This window comes from Aulonocara stuartgranti (assembly GCF_965226115.1).
Source record: "Aulonocara stuartgranti genome assembly, chromosome: 9".
Classification (NCBI taxonomy): Eukaryota; Metazoa; Chordata; class Actinopteri; order Cichliformes; family Cichlidae; genus Aulonocara; species Aulonocara stuartgranti.
In genome coordinates this window covers 30,092,792-30,115,561 of record NC_138960.1, presented here as the reverse complement: position 1 = coordinate 30,115,561, position 22,770 = coordinate 30,092,792, and the positions used below count along the sequence as shown (strand labels likewise).

At 38.5% G+C, this 22,770-nt stretch overlaps 2 protein-coding genes across 5 annotated transcripts in view; one reads left to right on the top strand and one right to left on the bottom strand.

The window, feature by feature from the left end:
* Nucleotides 1-22,770, top strand: part of ctnnd2a (catenin (cadherin-associated protein), delta 2a) — a 272,214-nt gene that overhangs the window by 31,653 nt on the left and 217,791 nt on the right. For all 4 annotated transcript variants that reach the window (XM_082547708.1, XM_082547707.1, XM_082547709.1 and 1 more), the window contains exon 2: nt 6,572-6,702. In XM_082547708.1, the coding sequence (XP_082403834.1) occupies nt 6,574-6,702 (129 nt within the window). In that variant the 5' untranslated portion in view covers nt 6,572-6,573. The remainder of the gene's footprint in view (nt 1-6,571; nt 6,703-22,770) is intronic.
* Nucleotides 1-22,770, bottom strand: part of pkia (cAMP-dependent protein kinase inhibitor alpha) — a 204,644-nt gene that overhangs the window by 67,619 nt on the left and 114,255 nt on the right. The window lies entirely within an intron of this gene.

The window sequence follows — 22,770 nt, the reverse complement described above, 5'->3', positions numbered from 1 at the left end:
GAAAAAAAGTTCAAAAGTTGCTTACAAATTTTGAACTTTTTGGTCAGAAATGTCATTGTTACCAATTCTGTTGGAATATTCTGATCTAATTTTGAAGCTCTCACAGTCCCATATGGTGCATTAACTTCATTAGTTTATTACTTCTAATGCTTTTTATTAGCATATATACAATGTCATCCCTGAGAAATATAGATGTTAAATGTCTTAGCTTGGATCTGCTGAAGGATTCAAGCTCTACCAAATAAAAGCCACCACACACAGATTGCTTTTCAGCCCCTTTAAATATTTCAACAATGTAATTTTATGTGAGAAGGAGATACGCTTTTGATTGTGCTCCTTAGGGGAGCCACCCACTCAAACATGCGGAGGGGGATAATGGCTTCCTGTTCAAAATGCATTATTTGGGACCTGAATTGGAGATTTAACAGGAGATAGAACCTAAAAAAGGAAAAAAAGTTAATAAATAAAAAAATTTGTTCTGAAATTTGAAAAACATCATTGTTAGCAAAAATGATCTCATTGTATTTTTTTACAGTGATAATGGTAAGATTGAAGCCGAAAGGCAATTTCCAAAAAGCTGAAAAAAAAAATACTGTGATTACTTTGCTTCAGATACACTGAAAACATTAATAACTGGTTTGTAGGTCTCCTAACATTATCGATTAGTGTTAAGGAAAAATGTATTTTCATTTTGTACAGGGAGCAATTGACACTGCTCGATCCAATTTACAGGTCAGATAAACTTGCACAATTTTAAATGTAACAGTAAAAGAGAAAAAAGTTTGAAAATAGGATAAAGAAACATAATAAGGTCAGAGTGAGAGCATAGCAGAGTGGATGTAACAACACATCATGAAATCAGCGAGTCAGCTAATGTGAAGTCATAGAGGGGAGGATCTCAGAGAAAGGTTTGTTCATACAGTACACGTGTGAGTCTCTTTATGTGTCATTTTGTAGGCATGAGCATGTAAAGTGTGTTTTGTTTGGTCAGAGCAGGTGTGAAAAGCGCTCAGAAGTGCCTAAACTGCAAAATCCTCTAGCATAGAATGTGAGTCACCTCTGTTTTTATATATGCATGGGTGTGTTTTTTGCTTGTGCATGGAGTTTGTTTTTTTTTTAAATTGTGAGCAAACAGTAAAGGCCAAGGTCAATTCAGTTGTATTTATATAGCACCAAATATAGCACCAAATTTCCCTTAAGGCACATTACCTTCTAATGTAAAAAGAAAGAAACCCAACATTTAGATTTGCCCCTGTGAGAAAACACTTGGCAACAGTGGGAAGAGAAAAAAATCCCCAGGAGTAAGAGAAGATATATGAAATTCTCCTTTTAGAGACCAGATAGGGGTATAACAAGGATGCATGCACTTTGGACCCATTCACCACTTTCAGACACTTGCCAACATTTTGTCTGTGAACATAACAGTGGAAATTTACCCACGCAGACACTTTGGAATCAGTGTGAAAAGTTGAAAAGTTGTGAAATGGCATTTGGTAACCTGGGTATTTGAGAGTAGCATGCACCAGCATACTGCATATCATGGTTTTACATCGAGTAATTCCATAGCTGCTTTTTTGCACACCGTACATTATTACGGAGCCCCGCAAGGGACATGGGAGAAAAAAAATTAAGACAAACTTTTGCGAGATTTCGCAAAATTCATCTCGTACATTATAGACGAGATGAAATGTGATGCACTTTTTTTTGAGTTTTTCTTTAGCTTGTTTACACTTTGTTTTGTAAGGATCATTATTAAATGCTGGGTCCTCAACCATACAAGGCTTTTTCTGAGCTTGCCATTACTTATCTCAGGCTGAGCCAAATGAAATGTCATACCATCATTCCTTCTGAGTTCTTTGTGAAACAGCTCACAGCTCAAACCAGTCAGAATGCGCTACAATTAAATTCATCCCCAGAGCTACAAAGGCCTCCTCTAAGCTGAGGTTCCTGTTACATTCCACCCTGCAGGGTGTCACACATCTATTCAGTAGCAGCTCGACTGTGCTTGGCGACAATACCTGGAAAGAATAGAATAGGATGCTGGAGTATTGTGACATTTGATGGCAAATGTGTTCTGGGATTATCTCTGCAGCAGCCAATATACAGCGAGCCACCTTTGCAATTTTCTAAAGACAGCACCTGCTGGACACTAATTACAAAGAGTTTGTGCCTCCTCTATACATGATTACTGGCTTTCTCTGGCAATAACAGGTTCACAGCAATGTCTTTGTTATGTGCCGTGCTGTATGCTGTTTAGAGTTGTTTTTTTTTCGTTACTTCAGTCATTCAGCTGTATGAGAAACGACTTATCAAAGTCACTCAGAAGCGTGTTTGCCTATTTAATTTAATTGCACTTGTTTGTATATGCTAGTTTCTTGTATATTGGGAATATTATGTCAAAAACTGCAAAGAGATTATCTGATGAGCTAATGCCGCAAGGCAACACTCTTTTCTGTCTGCAAAAACAATCAATCAGCCTTTGCTGTACATTTATTCGGGCTTAGTACTAAGTATTACAAAGCACAAAACCAGTGGGTGCAGACATTATTACTTGTAAAAAAACAGGTGTAATTAATAGCAGCTGCATTTCTTTTCAGTATGCCTCTGCCACGCCTCTGGCATTATACATGTTGGCACATTGGCTCTGCTTATTGGCACAGCAAAATGGAATAAAACCATCATTAATGTTATTAGTCACACCTGTGATTTTCCTGCCATGAGAAAGGGGTATTGTGCCTATTTCAAACTATAGTATATTGCTACAGACACAACTGGATAGCTTTTGGAACGAAAACTTGACCACAAACACACAAACTGTTGGCCAAGAAGCCACATGTCAAATTATTGATGGGACACATATTCATTCTTTTGTGTTATTTGGGAGCTCCAATTTAAAAGGTGTTTACTAGCAGAAAAAACATCTATATGAGTTCAGAAAGAAGGTGAGATGAGGCTTTCCTCTTCCCACTGACTTGCACATTTGGCTGGCGCATTCAAGAGAAATTGCGGCAGTCAGCCAGCGCGTGTAAAATGGTCTTTGCTGGGGTTCTGGTTGCTCAGGAGCCAAACTCCAGTGACTCATCTCCACTCAGGAGGGGAGATGCCAGACACAGAAGTGGTATTTGTCAGTGAGAGTGAAAATTACCATCTGCAGGGCATCTCACTAGCATCTTTTATTTACAGACACCACCCTGTCTAGCCGGCTGTCTGTCTGATGGCTAGCTGACTGGCTAATAGAATGAGTGGAAGTTTGCTTTGCACACTGTCTAGATCCTCATTGAGGTACTGTCTCTGTAAGGTAACCGATGCGCTTGACTCTAATTCTCTTTGTCTGTCTCATTCTATCTTTTGGATGAATACTTCTAAAAAACATATCACACATTTTAAAAATCTATGACAGAATCCAAGCTGCAGAAATGTACGTGCAGACCCTGTAACTAAAATTAGAGGCATGAATTTAAATCCCCAGATCAAATGTTAAATGCCTGAGACTAGCAGGAAACTGTAAAGTAAGAGACTCCATGATTTAATCCCACACTCAGGCAGTTCATTATTTAGTCTCCTACTGAAGTCTGGGCTTCTGTATTGACAAAATCCTGTCCCTATGGTCTCTAAAACACTCTAAAACTTGCCAACCAATTTCCTGATTTCTAAGACACTTTCTCTTTCTTTCTCTCGCCATGTACTTTCAGCTCAGACAGGAAAAATGTGCAGATGTTTGATGATTTAAAACCTTTACAGTTAATTAGAAATAAGGTGATTTCATTGTGTTTCATTTTTGATATTGATTTTCTACTGCTTGCTTGTATTGCTTGAAACTGAGCTGTCCCTGAATTTTCTTTCACATTTGTGTGTCTGGTGTTTGGGCACAATATTGTGTATACCCTGGCCTGCAGTACTGTGTGCTTTATGCAGAAAGTGAATTTGTTTCTTTTCAGTTAGTGCCCAGTCAGAACAGACCAAAGAATAGTTTCTCATATCATGCACAAAAAAAATGAAAATGGATTTTGTGACACTGATTTTCATGGAAAATGGTGGTCACACAAATGGTGACAGAAAGTGTTAGTAATGCATGACAGGAAGTCTTTAACCTGTCGTTTTCCTGCTCAGGTAAAATACAAGGCTAAATTATTAGGGCATGGAACAGAAAACATATTAGCATGTTAATAGTGCAAGGTGTTGTTGTTAAAATATTGCTTTCATATTATAGATGGCTTCATTTAGAAGCATCAAGTGATGTTGATGCATCTATTAGTACTTCCTGGGATTAAGATGAATGCTGGTTGAAAACAAACAAACCAAAAAACCCATGCACGACTCATGCTAACTTTGTCAAGCTAGTTGTCAAGGTGCTGTTTGATGAACAATGCATGTCTTTTCCAGTTGAATACATTCATTACTCAGTCTACAAGACCCTGTGTTTGTGAAGTAATATAGTGGAAGTGGCAAATCCCACTGTGTTTGTACTTGTTTGAGATTTATTTGCTTTATGTTTTGTTTTTTTAAATTAAGTCTGCTTTTAGTATTTATTCTCTCACCACAAACATCCAGTCTGTCCTCCAGTATTGTGCTCATCGGCGCCCTGACTGATTGACTGGCTGGCACGTTCAAAGTGATGTTTTAACTGAATTCGATTCTCCAATCTTCTTATAAGAGAAGAAAACAACAGTATTTTATAGATAGTTGAAGTCTGTATATAGCAAAAGATGATTGCGAATCCATTCCACTTGTTTTGATGAAAGTGGTAACAGTTGCATTGAAGAGATAACAAGACAACCCTCAAAACTACATTGGTTTTGTAGGTGGTGGCCACAGACCGTTGCCTACTCCTTATCTCTCCTGACTGTTTTTTCCCGTGTTTTGCTCTTTTACTGTTTTCGTGATTACTGGTAGCAGGTGAGAGGTTACCTGAAGCCCATTGAGGTTGCACAAATAGTTCAGCTCCTCTGGGATGACCCATGTGCATGTGCCATCAGGAGATTGTTTGCTGAGTCTTCCAGAATAGTCTCAAGAGGGTGGAAGAGCAGGACTGGTATCTTCTCTTTTGTCTGAGGAGGAACAGAATGACTACCAGAACCCTGCAAAGTTACCTTCCTGAAAGCTACTCATGTGCACTTTTCTGACCAAAATCTCAAGAAACACACTGCATGAAGGTGGTTAGAGGTCCTGATGTCCTTTAGTGGGATTGGTGCTCACTATGGACACCATGCAGCTTGATTGGCTTTCACCAGTGAACACCAGAACTGGGAGGTCCAGCACTGGTGCACATTCTCTTTACAGATGAGAGAAGTTTCACACTGAACACATGTGATGGACGTAAACGAATCTGGGGATGCTGTAACAAGCATGGCTGGTTTGACGGTGGATCAGTGATTGTGTGGGGAGGCATTCACTTGTAGGGTCAAATAGACTTCCGTGTGATAGCCAACAGTGCCCTGACTGCATTTAGGTACCAGGATAAGATCATCAGACTTATTGTCTTATATGGTTGCAGTGAGCTCTGGGTTCACCCTGAAGGACAACACTTGGGCTCATTGCCAAAGTGTCTATGAAGAACCACGAACACTACTGATCGACACTGGGATACAAGTTGAATCAGCCTGTGATTTCAGTTTTTTACTTATTAAAGTGATTTTTCAATCCTGTATTCAAACAGTTGGTAATAATGGTTTCTAATGATCATATATAACTTTGTTTTTAACAAATTGAACAGTATGTATAAATAAAAATGTTTTACTTTAATATTTAGTTCCTCAGGATCTGATGTGTGGTATTAGGATTCCCTAATCCCTGATCCTAAATTTTTGAGCAGTGTAGACAGAAACTGAGTAACCTATTTTCAGCAATGAACAGTGAAAAGGTATGGCACTGTGGTTATGTGGTTCATAAACGTTCATTCACTAGCTGGGCCCATGTCCTCATTTTAGGTATGACAGCGTTTTAGTAGGTAAAGGTGAATGCTTGGACATGAGCTGCGGTTTGGGGAAGGCCTCGAAGGGGACTGGCGACGGCTCCCGGGCCTGGCAGATCCCCATGCACTAAATAGAAGTGAAGAAGTTGAAGAATGGAGAACAAGGAGGGAGGGAGGGAGGGTGGGGCACGTAAACGAGAATGAACAGCTTGCAGAACTGGGGGAACCCATATAGATGACAACCGGAAGGAGCGTGTTTGGAGGGGTGGTCTCGCTCGTGAAATTCCAATACTTAATCTCCAATGTAATGCAAAATGTTTTAGAAGCAGTTGTACACAAATTCTAAACAGAAAACCAAAGAATCTGTCTGCAATCTGTATTTTTTTATTTGGTTATATCAAAAAATGCACAATCTGTATTCTTCCTCTGCTGTGTTACATCTATAAAAATATCTAAGTAACATTTTATGTGAAGAAATAAGTCACTTCGAAAATCAATATATAGATTTTTTATTTAATGAATTGCCCTTGTAAAGTTGTAAAGTTGACTTTCTTGACACTTAAAATCAAGACATTTAAAAATAAAAAAGAACATGTAAATGAGACATATTCTTCGTACTGTTTTGTCACATCATTTTCTATATATGTGTGTTAATTTTAGCCATGCCAGTGCCGGATCAGCCTGCAGAGCAGGAGAAGGGGGCCATGGTTCCCCCTGTGATGCCATCCTCCAATGGAGACAGATCTGAGACAGAGACAACCTCCTCTATCCTTGCCTCTGTCAAAGAGCAGGTAGGAAGTCCTCCATATACCATAAATGTATGTGCTGAACTATGATAAGCCTTTTTTATGTAAAACTTTTGGCTAAAAAGGCCAAATTGTAACTTTGTTGTCCATAAACAGCTCTAATATAAGGCAGCTCATAAAATTGTTGCTGTTATATAGCAGCATCCCACTGTTATAAAATGTTTAAACGAAAGCAACAATTGATTGGTTGAGTTTAATGGATGGAAGTAATGGAGATTATGGAGCAAGAGCTGGAAAATATCATTAAAATCATGGCCGTTACTTGACGAAGGAGGGCTGGAGTGGTAACTGCATTGCTGCAGGAGGGCAGGCAATGATGCTGCATGGTTTTGTTTAAAAAAACAAACAAACATGAAAATCATATATAAGAAAATAATATATAAGTAGGGGATGGTAGACGAAACAGCTCCAGGTTTGGCTTAGGTGATGATGAGGGGAAATAAGTGCAATGCAAATATATTTTAGTCTTTGATATGTTAGATTAAGAAGAGGTGAGAGAAAGCAAGAATAGGAAGTACACAAGAGATTTGCTATGTACGTATGTTGTGTAGCTTTGTACAGATTGGTCTTTACACCTCTTGATTTATATATTTAGCACTTTATTTATGTTTTAGGCAACTTATAAGGCACAAAAATATGTGTTTCTCTTCACAATGGAAAGATATTCTTGAGTGAAGTGAAGTTCATACTAATTGTACTTACTCCATTGTGTAATGGAATGCTGTTTCCTTTGGATTTGGCTCATCAGCAAGTGCAATACACCATAGATTTATCATTTTGCCAATCTGCATTGACTCTGAAGTTCTCCTTAATTTAATACCACAAAATATTCCATTTACCCTTACCGAGTCAAGGACAAGTGCTGATAGCAATTTAAGCTTTTTTTTCCCTTTGCAAATGGCATTCATTTGTGTGTGTGTGTGTGTTTTTTTCGCTAGACCAGAAACCCTCTCAGTGCTTTCACATTACTGAATCAGTGAAGCGCGCAGTGTTTAGTCAGATTCCTGCAGCAGACTAGATTTGAACCCAGCTCTTCCTCCTCCCATTGGGAGAGCAAATGTAGTAGAAGTTACCCATAAGAGGGATAAATCACAGACTTGTAGCCGTTGTTGAAGTCTTATTTCTGCAGTGCGACATTTCTAAAATCTCCTCCCCTGAGGAAAACAATTGTTTTACAAATGAATTGTTCAGTCATTGAAAGGGAATAGGAAACAATAAGTTTTATCTGACAACAGCTCTAATCAGCGCTACATAGCAGCACATTAGATAGAAGTTGGATTGACTACATTTATCTCTGTGCTCTCATTGCTGACTCATTGGAGCACACCTGATTTTGTCAGATCCATTCATCTTTACTGATCCAGTTCAGTTCAATTCAATGTTATTTATATAGCGCCAATTCACAACAACAGTCGCCTCAAGGCAGAAAAAGATGCTACAATATTAGAAAGAAACCTCAGCAATCACACTAATACGCACAAATGCTAATGCACCATTGATAAAGTGCAATGGATTAAAAAAAATACCTACACTATACAACTCTTTACCTAGACCTTTTACATACATGGGCCCAGATTAATAAGCAAAGACAAAGGCAGTTCATTTCAATAATAAATAACAAGGGTGAGGGCAATCTGGTTACCAAAATAATACATTATAATATAGGTTTTCTCCAGAAAAACAACATGGCAGTTCAGATTAAGGAAACGCAGCTGAAGGAGAATGGATATATTTTGATATAAAGGTGAAGTCTTCTGTTAGGAATAGCTGAGGACTCTGTACGGATAAGTGTGTGTGATCGCTGGATAAATCTGACAGCTCAGTTGGAATGCACGATTAATCCAGAAGAGCGCTGCTTTCAACAAACTATCTCACTGCATAAAACTGAAAACTGTCGGTATACAGCTGTCCTGTAGGATTTGTAAAAAAAAAAAAAAAAACAACAACACAAAACTTCATTCATCGTCAGATCCTGAGCTGTACATGTGTTAATAAAGTTACTGCTGCTTTGCTACATGCATAGGTGTGCACACTGGTATTTTTATCTGCATGACATGCAGGGCTGCAGGTATTTAATTAAAGTTAATTTTACATATTGTTAGATTTTGACTTAAATCCAGCATACTGGTCCACGATCTGGTCCACGAGTAGCAAGATAGAGAGCTTTAAAATAATCAGAAATAAGAGGAAGAAAAATCAAAATACACAAAGAAACCACTCCATGGCGGATCTCTGTGACTAAAAGCCTAAAACACTACAAACCGATTCACTACTTTAAAAAGTAACATGGCTGTGTGTGTTACCCAAAACATCACACAGCTCTGCGTGGATCTTGTATTGGGATTCTCCCTCTCCCTCTGATGCTTCACATGAAGTTAAGTTCTGCTCTGTTTCATAAACATATCAGCGTTACTGAGGACCAGAAACATGCAGGGCTGAGCTCTAAATAGTGGAGAACTCACTGAAGAGCCTAGAGTTTTGGTGTGCTCACAGCTTGAGCAATCCGCTGATGCCAATCATACACTTGTTCTGATAACATCTCCCTCTGGCAATCCAGATGAGTTGACACTTCTAGCAGAAATTATCACACCGTCTCATCATACACAAAATAAGACAATTTTCAGAGTTAAATTTGATACAGTTGCCAATAAATCGCTCGCTTCAAACCTTAAATAATTTGTATGTGATTCATTCAAATACTCTCCTCCCAACATTTTGTGCCTCTGAAAGTTGCACTTCTGCAAGTACATGTGCAGTACAGTTAAAAATAAATGTTTAGAAAATCCCAACAGTAGTCTTTTAAAGCTAAAAGAAGGTTTTGTGCTTGTATTAGACTGCCAGTAAATATAGTCCTTCAAAAAATAATCAAAACACTTGGCTATCAGTTTTTAATGCAGCTGGATTTGCTGTAGATTTTCTGCTTAGAGGAACACAGTCTCCTGCTGCAGAGCTGCTCACACTGATTCCTAGCAGAGCTGTGGGGGTGAACTATATCTCCATAGTGCTGAATGTTCTCACAGTACACACTCAATTGCATTTACATAAAAAGCTCTGTACTAGTTATGTACTGTACTGGAAACTTTAGCACTAATTCAGAATGACTCTTTAGAGATCGCCCTCTCTCTCTGCTTTATGTTGACATGCCTGTGTCAATGCCCGTGTTTGTCTAAGTTTTTTTTCCCCTGTAATTTGCTCCAGTAACTGACCAGTTTTGCTCCCATTATGGCACACCCACCCTCACCCTTAGGTTTCATTTAGGAGACACCAGCAAGGAGTTGGAAGGTTGAATAACATGCTATTAAGTAAGCGTAAAGACTTTCAAATGCTTAGTTAGGTCTTCTTGCTGCTATCTGTTCCAATTAGTTCACCACAAATTGGAAATTTGTGAAACACAATGATCTGAGTTGTAGCCGATGGTGCTTCTGAACATTTAATGGTTCTCTTTATGCTCTGAAAGCTGCCAGAGGAAACTAACTGGGTGAACATGTGATTTTTCTCAAGTATATATTCACAGAACAACAGCTGTTGCTGATATAATTATAATGCTACCTATTTACACACGGAAGAAACAAAACAGCACATTAAACGCACAACACAATACCACTAAATAGCAGGATACCTGTAGCTTAATGAAATATTTGATGCTTAAATTAAGTGGCAGCAAAAATTAGATCATTTACCACTCGCTGCGAAACAGCAAATATACAAACAACACATGAGAGAATTAATTACAATTATGGATTTTTTATTCACATTGTATATACCTAACTGTGTCCTGCCCTGTGTCTATAAAGACCCAAATTTTATATTCCCATAGAAATTATATAGGACCTAAAATGTATCAGTCAAAAATGACTCCCACTGTCCATTTTACATCTGTCAGTATCATTATTACAATTGTAATACTTGTCCACATTAACTCAAACCAACAAGTTGAACAAAATGCATCATTAGCTTTAATAAAACTTTAAGGTGGATCTAAACATTTTCTTAATAGTATTGGTTTGAGGTTTATTCCACATGCTTACAGACTTGAAAAAGCACTTCCTGTCACAATTTGAGTGCATATTAAGTTAAAGATTTAGCATGACCTAACTTGAGTTCAACTTAGAGGACATACAGTATACTTTTTGCTCTACATCTAATTATAAGTTTTTTTGTTTGTTTTTTAAAAACATCGGGGGTCTGCTAGAAGCGCATGTGTGTTGATCACAGAAAAAAAGTAGGTGCAACTTTCCCCACAGAGATACATTAAAAAAGCCAAACTCACTGCGGGTGCAGATTCACTGCAATATTTATTAAAGACACTGAGGTTTCATTAAGACACACAGTATTAAAGCTTGTATTCCTGTAGTCCTGATACTGTTTTAGCATAAGTGAACTTTTCCTCCTGAGACCTGCATATAATGAAAGGTCTTCTTATTATACGACCTTCTCTCTTATCCCAGGTTACTTCTCTGTCCAAAAACTTTTCAAAAATTTTTTCAGGATGAAGCTGACTCTAAAAAATGTGTGTCCAGTGTTGAAATATTCTTTTCAATTTTTCGCGATGTTCTATTACTGTCACACCCTTCTCAAATTAAGTCCACACTCAGTATTTGAATAGCAGAGGGCTACATTTTGGGGATCATCCTTTTTAAGTTATCCTATTTAAGTTGATAAAAAGCTGAATGTACGTCATTGAGGAAGCTCAACAGGAAATGTTCTTCATGCAGATTTCTTTTGCATTCTGAGAAGGATGTCAGCTGGCTATCTTATGTTAAAATTTTTAGATTCGATGGCTTCCTGGCTGCCTCAGTTGAAGCCATTTGAGTTTCTCTCAATGTTTTGCACCGAGTTGCATCATATCTTAACTTGCCTCAGGAGGGCTCCACAGAGACCAAATTACCTATTCCTGAGTTGCTCTGAAATCAGTTTCCCACATATTTTCATTTAGCTGGATTTAATGTCCTGTTCTGTTTCTGGAAAAAGCCCTGGAAATGCAACTTTCCCTGTTAATTTATAATCTGGTTTATCATGTTTTGCCTTATCCTTGATTGATGTCCCGATTTAATGATTCCACCAATAATGAGTTTGATTATATTTGCTGTTCTAAACAACCAGTAGCCAATTAATCTTTTTTGCTTTGTACTATTCCGTCTGTTTAGAATCTAGCCAATTTAATCTTTTCAAATTACATTCTATCAGTGATAGATTACGGTCTTTTGTGTAATGAGCTGGCAAGGAGTTTATATTCCTTATAGCCAGAAAAACACAATACAAAATGAGTGAGAACAAAAGCCACAGGCTAAAATGATGTTAAGTGATTCTGCAGTCACAGAAAAACATCTCATGGGAGCTGGGAGGATGTTTTAAATATTCCAGTGTGCTATATTCCCGAGATCCTGCTGGTTGACTTAAGTCAAGACAAGACTTAAATGAACATAACTTTTGATTTGTAGCTGATTGCTGGATGCTGGTTAAATAAAGTGAAATTAGATCAATCTTTCACCTTGATTTTGCAATTATCCTGGTGCTTTTATTACCCTTTAGTTATTATTGCTATGGAGAACTCTGATTGCTTTTAGTACTTATTACATTTTTTTGGATATTCTCCTACTTTTCTTTCTTTTCTTAACTTAAAATAATAGACTGTAATAATGCATGCAAGGAACATTTAATATGGCTGCAATCCATTTGAAAATGTGGATCTACTTTTTGCTTTGACATTTTTGTGGAGACAAATGGTTGAACTTCCATAGCATATAGTAAATGAATGGAAAACATGAGATAGTAGACTAACTATATATAGCATATTCCCAGTCTTTGTTGTAGTTATAGTCCTCATCATTATCATTTTGTCTTTTGTTCCTCCTTCTCATCTAGAAAACACAACACCACCTCTTCCCTCATGCTGTTGAACTACGGCGTGCGCATCTTGCTTTGAGTTTGTTGAATCTGAGCTGAAAGTATCCATAAACTACTTGGGTTATCAAAGGTTCACAACTGATGGAAGCAGTTTGTGTATTTGAAAGCAACAAGGTCTTTTACAGAGCCGAGAGGGTAATATATTCTATCCTCTAGACTGATGGTTATTCTCCAAACTCCCTTTCTTTGCAGTTTGAGTGCACTTCATTGGCCTTTAGAGTGAGCTGAAAACTTTCCTTTTGCTTGTGTGTGCTCACTAAGCTTGACTAGGGCTCTGGATATTGACTGTGCATATTCTTTACACTTTGACACTCTCCAACACTTATAGAAGTTCCTTGAAAAGAGATTTTGTGTAGGTGTCTGTGTGCCTTTTACAACTTTCTTCTTTGTGTATCCTAATAGACTTCTCTGCTTCTCTTCCTTGTCCTCCATCTCTGTCCCCCATGTTCTCTCCCCTTATCGATGCCCTGTCTGCTGCTGAAGTTGGCAGCTGTATTTTGCAGATGGTATAAATTAACTCTCATTCAGAAGCAGAATGATGGGGAAGAAATGAATGACTCCTCTTCCACACCCAAAACTATCAAATGCAGCATCTGATTAAAAACCTTCTGTCTCCTGAAATTGTAAGGTGTAATTAGTCAGAGGTAAAAAACATATTCTGGTTTATATTGATTATAAAGTTATCATAACCTTATAGAACCTTTTAACTAATTCAGAAACATGTAAACAGTAAAGCTGTATACTGCTGTATTATAATTAAATAGAGTTAGCCTTAAAGTGACCTTCAAACCTCTCTTGTTTTCACTCTCAAAACTAGATTTGATGCATGTTTCACTTTAATGTGTACCTTTAATGTCCTGCACTTTGATCATTATCTCTGTCACAGTGCCATGTGAAAACAGTACATTAGCTTGCCTGCATACATTTGGTGAGTGAATACTGTATCTATGACTGAACTAAGTGCACGTAATAGATTGCATGGATTGCATATGCTCATTGGTGCATTCAGTGTGGCTGTGTATGTGCTTCTGCCTGCTTCGGCGTGCATGTAAACGGTGTAAATCATGTTTATAAGTATATTACAGTCTTCAAAATGATTGTTAGAGGTAGAAAGGAAAGTGTCTCAATTCTGCTAATAAACATATTTAGCAAAAAAAGAAAGGGAAACACATATTCAGATACTGTGTGTGTGTGTGTCTGTGTGTGTGTGTGTGTGTGTGTTTTCAATACACACTCACAAATGCCAGCTGCAGTTTTAATGTGAAAGGCCTATTCCTGACAATGACTTGTGGCTTTTAGATGAAGCTAAAAGCTGCCAAGATGACTTGAAGAGATTTTGATGCAAGCTTGAGTAGGAGGTATGTCACAGTAGCAATATCCCCTTGCCATTTACTCATGGAAAGAGCCTTTGTGGGAGACTAGGGCAGAAAAAGGGTAATGTTCGGCTGCCTGACACTAACTCATAAGTACTGTAGCCATAGGAAAAGTTGGCCAAGTAGGCTCTTGTATGTGTGTGTGCATGAGTTCAGGTTGTGTCTGCTAGTTGAGGTGGAATATTCCATTTATTCAACGTCACTTAGCCAGCAACCCCACTACTGTCACCATCATCGTAACTGGCAGCTGGCAGGCTGCATGCTACTGCAGCAGCCTTGCTTTGGGTCAAAGAGAGAGCGACAGAGAGAGAGATAGCTAGAAAGAACAAAAAGAATGAGCAACAAATATCAGATGAAACATGAAAACCATGCAGAGTGTGTGTTTGTGAGTGCAAACAGAAGGGGTGTGAGAAGAGGTAAGATGTGGGCTGCAAGAAAGAGACAAGAAAAGACAAACAGCAACAGGAGAAAATGCAAAGGCTTGGAGAATATTATTGCTGGTAGATAAAGGAGAAAGTCTGAAAAAAATAGAAGAGCGGATATGAAAGATTGAATATAGACAGACTTACCTTTCAGTGGCAGCCATTGAATACGCAAGGAACGATCTCTTTTGTTGGAAATAAAATAAATAAATATTGTAAGACACTGTACAGACTACCAACGCCACAAAAATAAACACTAAATGTAATAATATATTAATAATGTAATAATATTTTATAAAAATAAACATGTTGATCATAAAATAGACAAGAAATACTTTTGACTGAGCACTGTCTTGCTTCGTCTGTTAACAGTAAGGATGTAGGCATGGCTCTTTCACACCTGGAAACTCCAACAACGCAAGTCTGAGAGCACTTAGTGTTGATTGTCGACATACATGTATGATCCCAGTCAGAACTGCTAAGCTGTAGCCGTAACAAAAATGATAGCAATGTACCATGAAGCCCAACTTTAAAAAAAATCTCATCTCACAATCAATCAGGTAATCTCATTTACATTTAAATTGTCATGCTCAGAACTAACAGAGCACGAAGGCAGTGTGTGTCTGACAAGATGACACTTTGCATCTCCCGTGTAGCTGTAGCTTTTTTGAGTATCTAAACGAGGTTTAATGAGTTAGAAGACTCAAGATATTTGTTTAAAAAACAAATGGAAAGAATCTGTTTCATATTATTTTGATACACAGTGGATTCTTGGCCCATTTTCCTGGGTCATGATGACTTCGGTCATAAAACTACAGACAAAGTGAAAGAACTTGTGCTGATAGATTATTTTGAAACAGTATCTGGCTGCACTGTGACAGGAGAAACAGTTTGTTAACAACTTTAACTGAAAATTGGGCCAGAAGCCTATAACCTGTGAAGGGTTGCTCCATGATGCTCCCAATGAGCCCTAACTCAGTATTAATGTATTCATTTGTTATGTGCCCACTCTCCCCACCCAGATTTATATGTGGCCATTTTTGAATGATGCAGAATCCTGTAGAACCAGGAAGAACAATGGCATTGTTAGACAGGAAGTCTAATGAGGCATGAAATCAATATGTACGATCCTGCCTCACCCGGGGCATGCTGGGTAATGGAGTGTCAGGAGTGCTTTGGAGCTATTTTAATCACAGAGACCTTGGAAAATCCACAAATAAACAGACTGGTTCCTGCCAAAATCCCACAACCCTGTGAGATGTGTGCTGTGGTTATGTATCTGTGATTACTTTTTACATAATTGAATTTACTGAGCGTCCATATGCCCGCACCTGCATGAAACAAAAATTAAGCTGTTTGGATTTTTTTGCGTGTGTGTATCTTTGCATGAATTTATTGTGAGCAGAATTGTGAGACCCCAATTATAAGCATGTGATCAAGCCTCACCTGTAAGGATCACAATAACAGAGTCCCCATGCCAGCTCTACCTTCTCACTTCCAGTCATTTCCTCTCCCTCACCGGGCACTGTTTCATTAGCCTTTAACGCTACAGCAAAGCCCAGTGCTGATCCTATGTGTGAAGTAAGAGGTCTTTCTGTTAGTCGCATAGCTGAACCTTGAATCCCAACAATAACGTTAACCCCGCCACCCCCAATATTTGCATGCAAAATGCTACCTGAACATCAAATTGCTCACGCTTGCTTTTGCCTGCATGCTATTGAACACTCTTGCTTGCAGTCTTGTTAGCAATATCTTGAATGATAATGGAATAGCCAAAAGCCTAACGTGGATTTAAAATTCTAGTAATTAACACAGGGTGCGCCCAACTGTAATGTTGATTCTAAAATTTTACAGATAGCTTTTGCCAATGCTCATTCTTAACTCTAAGTACACCCCATGATTCAATAGCTTGCAGAAGTGTCATTTACAGCAATAACTCAATCATACAGAATCTGAACAAAGTCTTACAGAGAACATCATTTTCTGTATGACTTCATCAGTCTGTCACATCATTAAGGACGTTCTTTACAACATTGCATGAGTTCACTGATGTTTGGGGGCATTTGTTTTTGCACAGCTGTCTTAAGGTCCTGCCACAGCATTTCAGTGGGGCTGAGGCCTGTACTTCGCTGCTGTGTTTTGGGTCATTGCCCTGTTGCATGACCTAGTTTCAACCAAGCTTCATCCTTTGGACAGATGGTTTCCTGTTTGACTCTACAATACTTTGGTACACAAAGGAGTTCATGGATGACTCAATCACTGCAAGGTGCAGGTTCTGTGGCTGCAAAACTATTTTTAGCTTTCCACCACTATGCTTGAGGTTTGTGTGCTGATGTGCTTTTTTTGGCTTTTAGTAGTCCCGTACTAGGGTCAAGCATCTACTGGGCATCATTTACTAATATTTGCATGAAAAGGTTTTGACCCTGTGCAACAAATGCATGTAGAATTACCATTGGATTTATGAAACATGCATACCAGCGTATATTGTTCTCACCATGGTGCATATGTTAGTGTAAATTTGAATCATTCTGAACTAGCAGCCTTGTGCAATCTCCATACCATTTGCATACTATCTGCATACTGCACCGCCCTGATTTATCTATATAAGGAAAAATGTTTACACCCAGATGAAGCAGAGAAACTAGTGACAGTGTTGTAAGAGAGAAGCCTGCATCTCTAAGGCAAGACACAAGGAGGAAGTCTGGCACGCAGGCTGTCATTTGTTTATACACATCGTCAGAAGAACTCCTAAATTTGCTGCTAAAGTACAACCAAATCTTGGGTTCTTTAACTGTTCTCTAAGTGTTGCATGGTCTGGCATTGGGGTGAATTTGCTGGGATGTTCACTCCTGGCAAGATTGGAGGCCGTGTTCTCCACTTGTGAATGATCAAGTGGTCCAATGATCCAGTGATGGACTTAAACCCTTCCCCAGATTTATAAGCATCAACAATAGCTTTGCTGACATCATTGCTCATTATCTTTTGTCCTTGATATCCCTGAATCCTCCAAATCCACAAACTTCCAAAACGTCTGCTTTTTTGTGGCAGATTCACTTGTTGATGATCAAGTAATTGTGTGTGTTTGATTAGCACCACCTTGCTGCTATATACCTAATTGCTATGGAAGCATTAATGATGTACTTAAAAGAAAAGAAAATCTTTTTTTCCATCGTGGTAACAAAATGGTAACATGGTGATAACATGTCTGTATGTTACCACTCTTCCTGCATATGGTGTTGGGAGCGTTAAAGGGTTCAGCTGGTCTAAAGCAGCACAGTTGCATATTTTAGTAAAGCAATCTCCCAAGTCTGGAAATGAGCCAGACTTGGGAGACCACACACTGATTTACTAGAAAAACACTAACAGACTGAATGTGTGTGACAGGATCCTCTGTTTACAGGCAAAGCTAAGTGTTGGGGTCAGGGAACAGGGAAGATCCTGTTGGACAGAAGTGGAGAAATGTTGTTGCTAAGACCTTCAATTGCTCCATTGTCCTCTCCTCCCATTTCACAAATCCTCCACATACACAACAGATGCAGTTGCGTGGGTGCTTGAAGAGTACCTTTCTGATACAAACGCTGGACTGCTTTCACTTGTTCGCTCTATTGTTTTCATGAAGCTGTTCTCTCTGTCGACTGTCTCTCCCACTCGGCACTGTTCTAATGATACACTGTTATTTATATCCCTTAAGCAACTATAGCTCTGCTTTTTATAGCACACTGGAATCTTTGTAATGTTTGTCTGTATTCTACTGTTCAAAGATTTACTTGTGCTTTACACTTGGTGCCACTAGTTCTGTAGCCTAGCTGACATGGTTAGAAAACATGAGACGGCCCCGTGTGTTAAGCTTTATCCCCATTTGAGAGGAAATAGGCCTTTCATTCTCCTTGAGTCTCCATCGATCTGAAAATGAGAAAATGGAAAGATTACTCTGTGATGGAAAGAGCCATTAAAGAGCATGCGAGGCGAAGAGCTCAGAAAATACCAAAGTATTTATCAATTCTCTGTTTTTTAAACCTTAATAATCCAGAAATTCTTGCTCTTTGTGCATGCTTTTTTGAACTGTGCCAGATATGCAGTCCAATTGAGAGGCTCAATCGGTCAAGGCTTGCAGTTTTATATCCCAAATATGCTGACAAGATTTGAGAGGTGCGGGCATCTTTTAGTTTTACACGAACTATGTAGCCACTCCTATTAAATTGATCTGTCCTGTGTCTCAATCCATTGTGCACTACTTCAATTTCAATTTGAAGTGTATACAAATATGTCATTTTATTATTTTTACCAGAGATGTACAGTCAAGAATATTATAGATGATTGACATAAAATAAAAGACAATAGCAGGGAGTAAACAATGCCATCCAGGCCTTAATATCCCTTTTCTTGCTAACTTCCTGTCCTTACTGTTAATTTCTTGGCAGTACAGTCAAATTTACATTGCTACATTTACAGTGTTGGGGAGTAACGGAATGCATGTACCGCCGTTACGTATTTAAAATACAAAATATAAGTAACTGTATTCCGTTACAGTTACCTTTTAAAGGGGTGGTATTCAGAATACAGTTACTTTGTTGAAATAAAGGGATTACACAGCGGTCTTTTCCTGTTTCGTATGTTAGGCTATGCCCTCTCTATTTTTGGTAATTTCATGCCGGTGGAAACCCAAACAAAACATGCATTAACCCTTTAAAACCGATCGGAGCGGGCACACTCTGTTTTGCGTAACTATTTTTAAATCCCGGTAGCACTGCAACCACATAAGCTAGCGCAAAAATTTTTTTTGCATATGAAACCGGAGAAGTTGTACTTACATCTTATGCCATCAGGTCCTAGGTCACGGTTTCCTTCCACATATAGCTTTGCAAAAACTGCATAAAAAGCGCTTGCAGCAACACAAACATAATATTCCAGAAACACGCTTTGCCGATCCAATCAGCTGTTCATAACACTTCCTGTGTTGGAATAGACGTCAGCGCGAACTTTCACATGTCCGCCATGACCTGCCCGAAACCAGAAGTGACGTCATTTTCGCAGAAATTTCGTTTTTTACCATCAGGGCCTCATGAGCTTATACTGGTGTTTTTAAAAGTTATCTTTGACTTTATGACTTTCTGTGTCGTTTCTGGGATGCTTAGGACTCAGATTGCACTGCTGGAAATAGTTTATTTTGATGCATATGCTGCTTTTTTGCAAATTTGCATTATTATATTATTATATTTATTATATTTATACACTGCAACCACTGAACATCCAAGGTATGGACATTGAGGCTGTGGACAGCTACAGGTACCTTGGTGTTCATCTGAACAATAGACTGGACTGGACTCATAACTCAGACGCCCTCTACAGGAAAGGGCAGAGCAGGCTGTACCTGCTGCGGAGACTCAGGTCGTTTGGAGTGGAGGGCCCACTCCTGAAGACCTTCTATGACTCTGTTGTGGCTTCTGCTATCTTTTATGGTGTGGTCTGCTGGGGCGGCAGCATCTCTGCTGGGGACAGGAAGAGACTGAACAGGGTGATCCGAAGGGCCAGCTCTGTTCTAGGATGCCCTCTGGACCCAGTGGAGGTGGTGAGTGACAGGAGAACGGCGGCTAAGCTGTCATCCCTGTTGGACAACATCTCCCACCCCATGCAGCAGACTGTGACAGCACTGAGCAGCTCCTTCAGTGGGAGACTGCGGCACCCACGGTGTGGGACGGAGAGATTTCACAGGTTTTTCCTCCCCACTGCTGTCAGACTCCATAATAAAGACTTTAACTGATCAAGCACACACATCCATACATATGCAATAATACCAAGTGCAATAATCCTTTCTGTCATCGTTGTATTTTTACTCAGTTGTATATAGTATTTGTATTTGTATTCTATTTTTATCTTATTGTATATTTATTTTATTTTATTCTACTGTATATAGTATTTTATTTTATTCTATTCTGTACAGTTGTGTACTGTATTTATTCTTATTGTATTCTAATTTTTGCCTCATAACTTTTGCACTGTCCACTTCCTGCTGTGACAAAACAAATTTCCCACGTGTGGGACTAATAAAGGTTATCTTATCTTATCTTATCTTATTTTCGTTTTTCCTGCAGTGTATAAATATTGGTGTATTTCAAAAATAAAACTATGAAGACACTCAAAATAAATTTCCTGTGGTGGGAAACTGTTTTGTGCAACTTTTTTGTATTTACAGTTTTGAGGGATAAGCCTCTTAAATTTCTCTAACTAGAAATATATGTTAAAAAACAAAAACAATTTTCAATTTTTTTGTAGTTTATTACACTTTTTTGCAATTTATGTAATTACTATGCACTTAATGCATACATATTATTAAAATTTGGGCTATAATGGTTGTATTGATGTATATCAACTTGAAATGCTCCCAAAAATGGCACTACAGCATGTAAAAATATAATATAAGCTCTGGCAGACTTGGTTCTATGGTAGGTCTTAAAGGGTTAAGAGGCTTTAACGCCTGTGTCTCAATCTCACGGCCCATGTCACCTCTACTTGCAGCCCACATAATGACGTGTAGAAATATTTTAAAAAATTATTCAAAAATTTATTTAATATGAAGGCAATAGGCAGTGTTACAGGCATAGGCCTAAAGAATGTAGCCTCATGGGCAGTGTAGTCCGTGCTGCAGGGAGAATGGACTGCCATACCCGTGATGTGTCTGTGAGCGCGAGGGAGGGAGAAAAATGACAGTACAAGTTATCATCGAGCAGAAACGGGAGATGGAAGCATGTAAATATAATAATAATAACCACTGCAGCCAAGAAGAGTGCCTGACGAGCCCAGTTGTAAGTAAGCTAGTACACTGTGTTCGTGTTTTCCACCGAAACAATAAATTCCTTTGGAGCAGCCTTTCAATGCCTCTCTCTGTCTCTTGCTCGCAAAATTGACCCAGAGAGCAAAGTAAAGCTAGTTTTCAGCTACGAGCCCGACCTGTTTTATATACACGCGGAATAGTTTTCTATATGAGATTGCTGCAAAAAGTGCAGCCTTACCTAATGTCCATCCTACTGTTACTCATTTTATATTAAGATTTAACAATCTAGTTGGTATTGGTGAATAACCTTCAGTAATAGTAATAAATCACATTCATGTAGTTGTAAAAAGCATGATAATATATTAAGTAATCTAAAGTATTCAGAATACGTTACTCTCATTGATTACGTAACGGAATACGTTACAAAATACATTTTGGGGCATGTACTCTGTAATCTGTAGTGGAATACATTTTAAAAGTAACCTTCCCAACACTGTACATTTACCACTGAATGCTATTTATCACTAATTCGCTATTTAATAGAAGCATGCCAATATGTTTCCATTAAACATATCTCCTTTTGTAATCTGAATTAGCATTCTGTGGGATCTAACCTCTGAATTGGGACACAGCGTCATACCTGGAAGCACTACATTACAAACAGTCCTGTATTGCTAGACGCTAAAAGGCTCGGGTGGGTAGATGGGTGTCAAGTGCTTTTCATAGTTCAGCCAGCACTGATGTCAAACCTGTTTTTGCTAACCTTTTATTGACTGCAGTGCTGGCTGGGAACAGACTTAATTTACTCTTGACTAATATTTGAGGGCCTGCCTGATAGTGTGGTGGATCTGCAGTCATATTTTATTGACTAGCCATTTTAATTGAGTTCTGTAACCCTGCTGTGTAATTCACCTCGCAGCCTGTTAAAGCTGCTGTCAATGTGTTGCCCAGTCAATTACTGTTATATGCTATGCTACACCATGTCAACTTTATAATTTTTAGGAGTTCAGGAAGCGAATCTGCAGGAACCCCATTTTAATGTTTGTCTTGTTCGTCTAGTCATGTTAAGAATTTGTGCAGCATAAGCCATAAGACCTGGAGGCAGAACCTATTTTGCGTGATCAGCTGTCGTGACTCAGTTGATGCTTTAAATTTCATGATTGCTTAAAGTATTTATTAAGCTTTTCAGCACATTGATTAAAAACCTATGGTCAAGGCAAAAGTTTGTCACTCGCACTTTTTTTTCCAGTTATTGCAAAGCCAGATTCTACATGTTCATTCAAATGCAACCAAAAATGAATTTTTTAGATACTAAAAGGATGTTTGAAATGGTATTCACAGGGATTCATTGCACATTTAATGTTTCGCCAAATGCTTGAGCAAATTTGACCAAACTATTTGGTGGTAGTTGTAAAACTAGATGACTTTTTCACATTGTTATTGCATGTATTTTGGACCGAAGTAAACATTTCAACTTTAGATTCTGTAGTGTAGACAGTAAGTCACTTTCCCTGAGACTGCAGGTACAGAGGTTAACGCACTGGGTGGCCAAGTCCTTGCAAGAAATATAACAATTCAT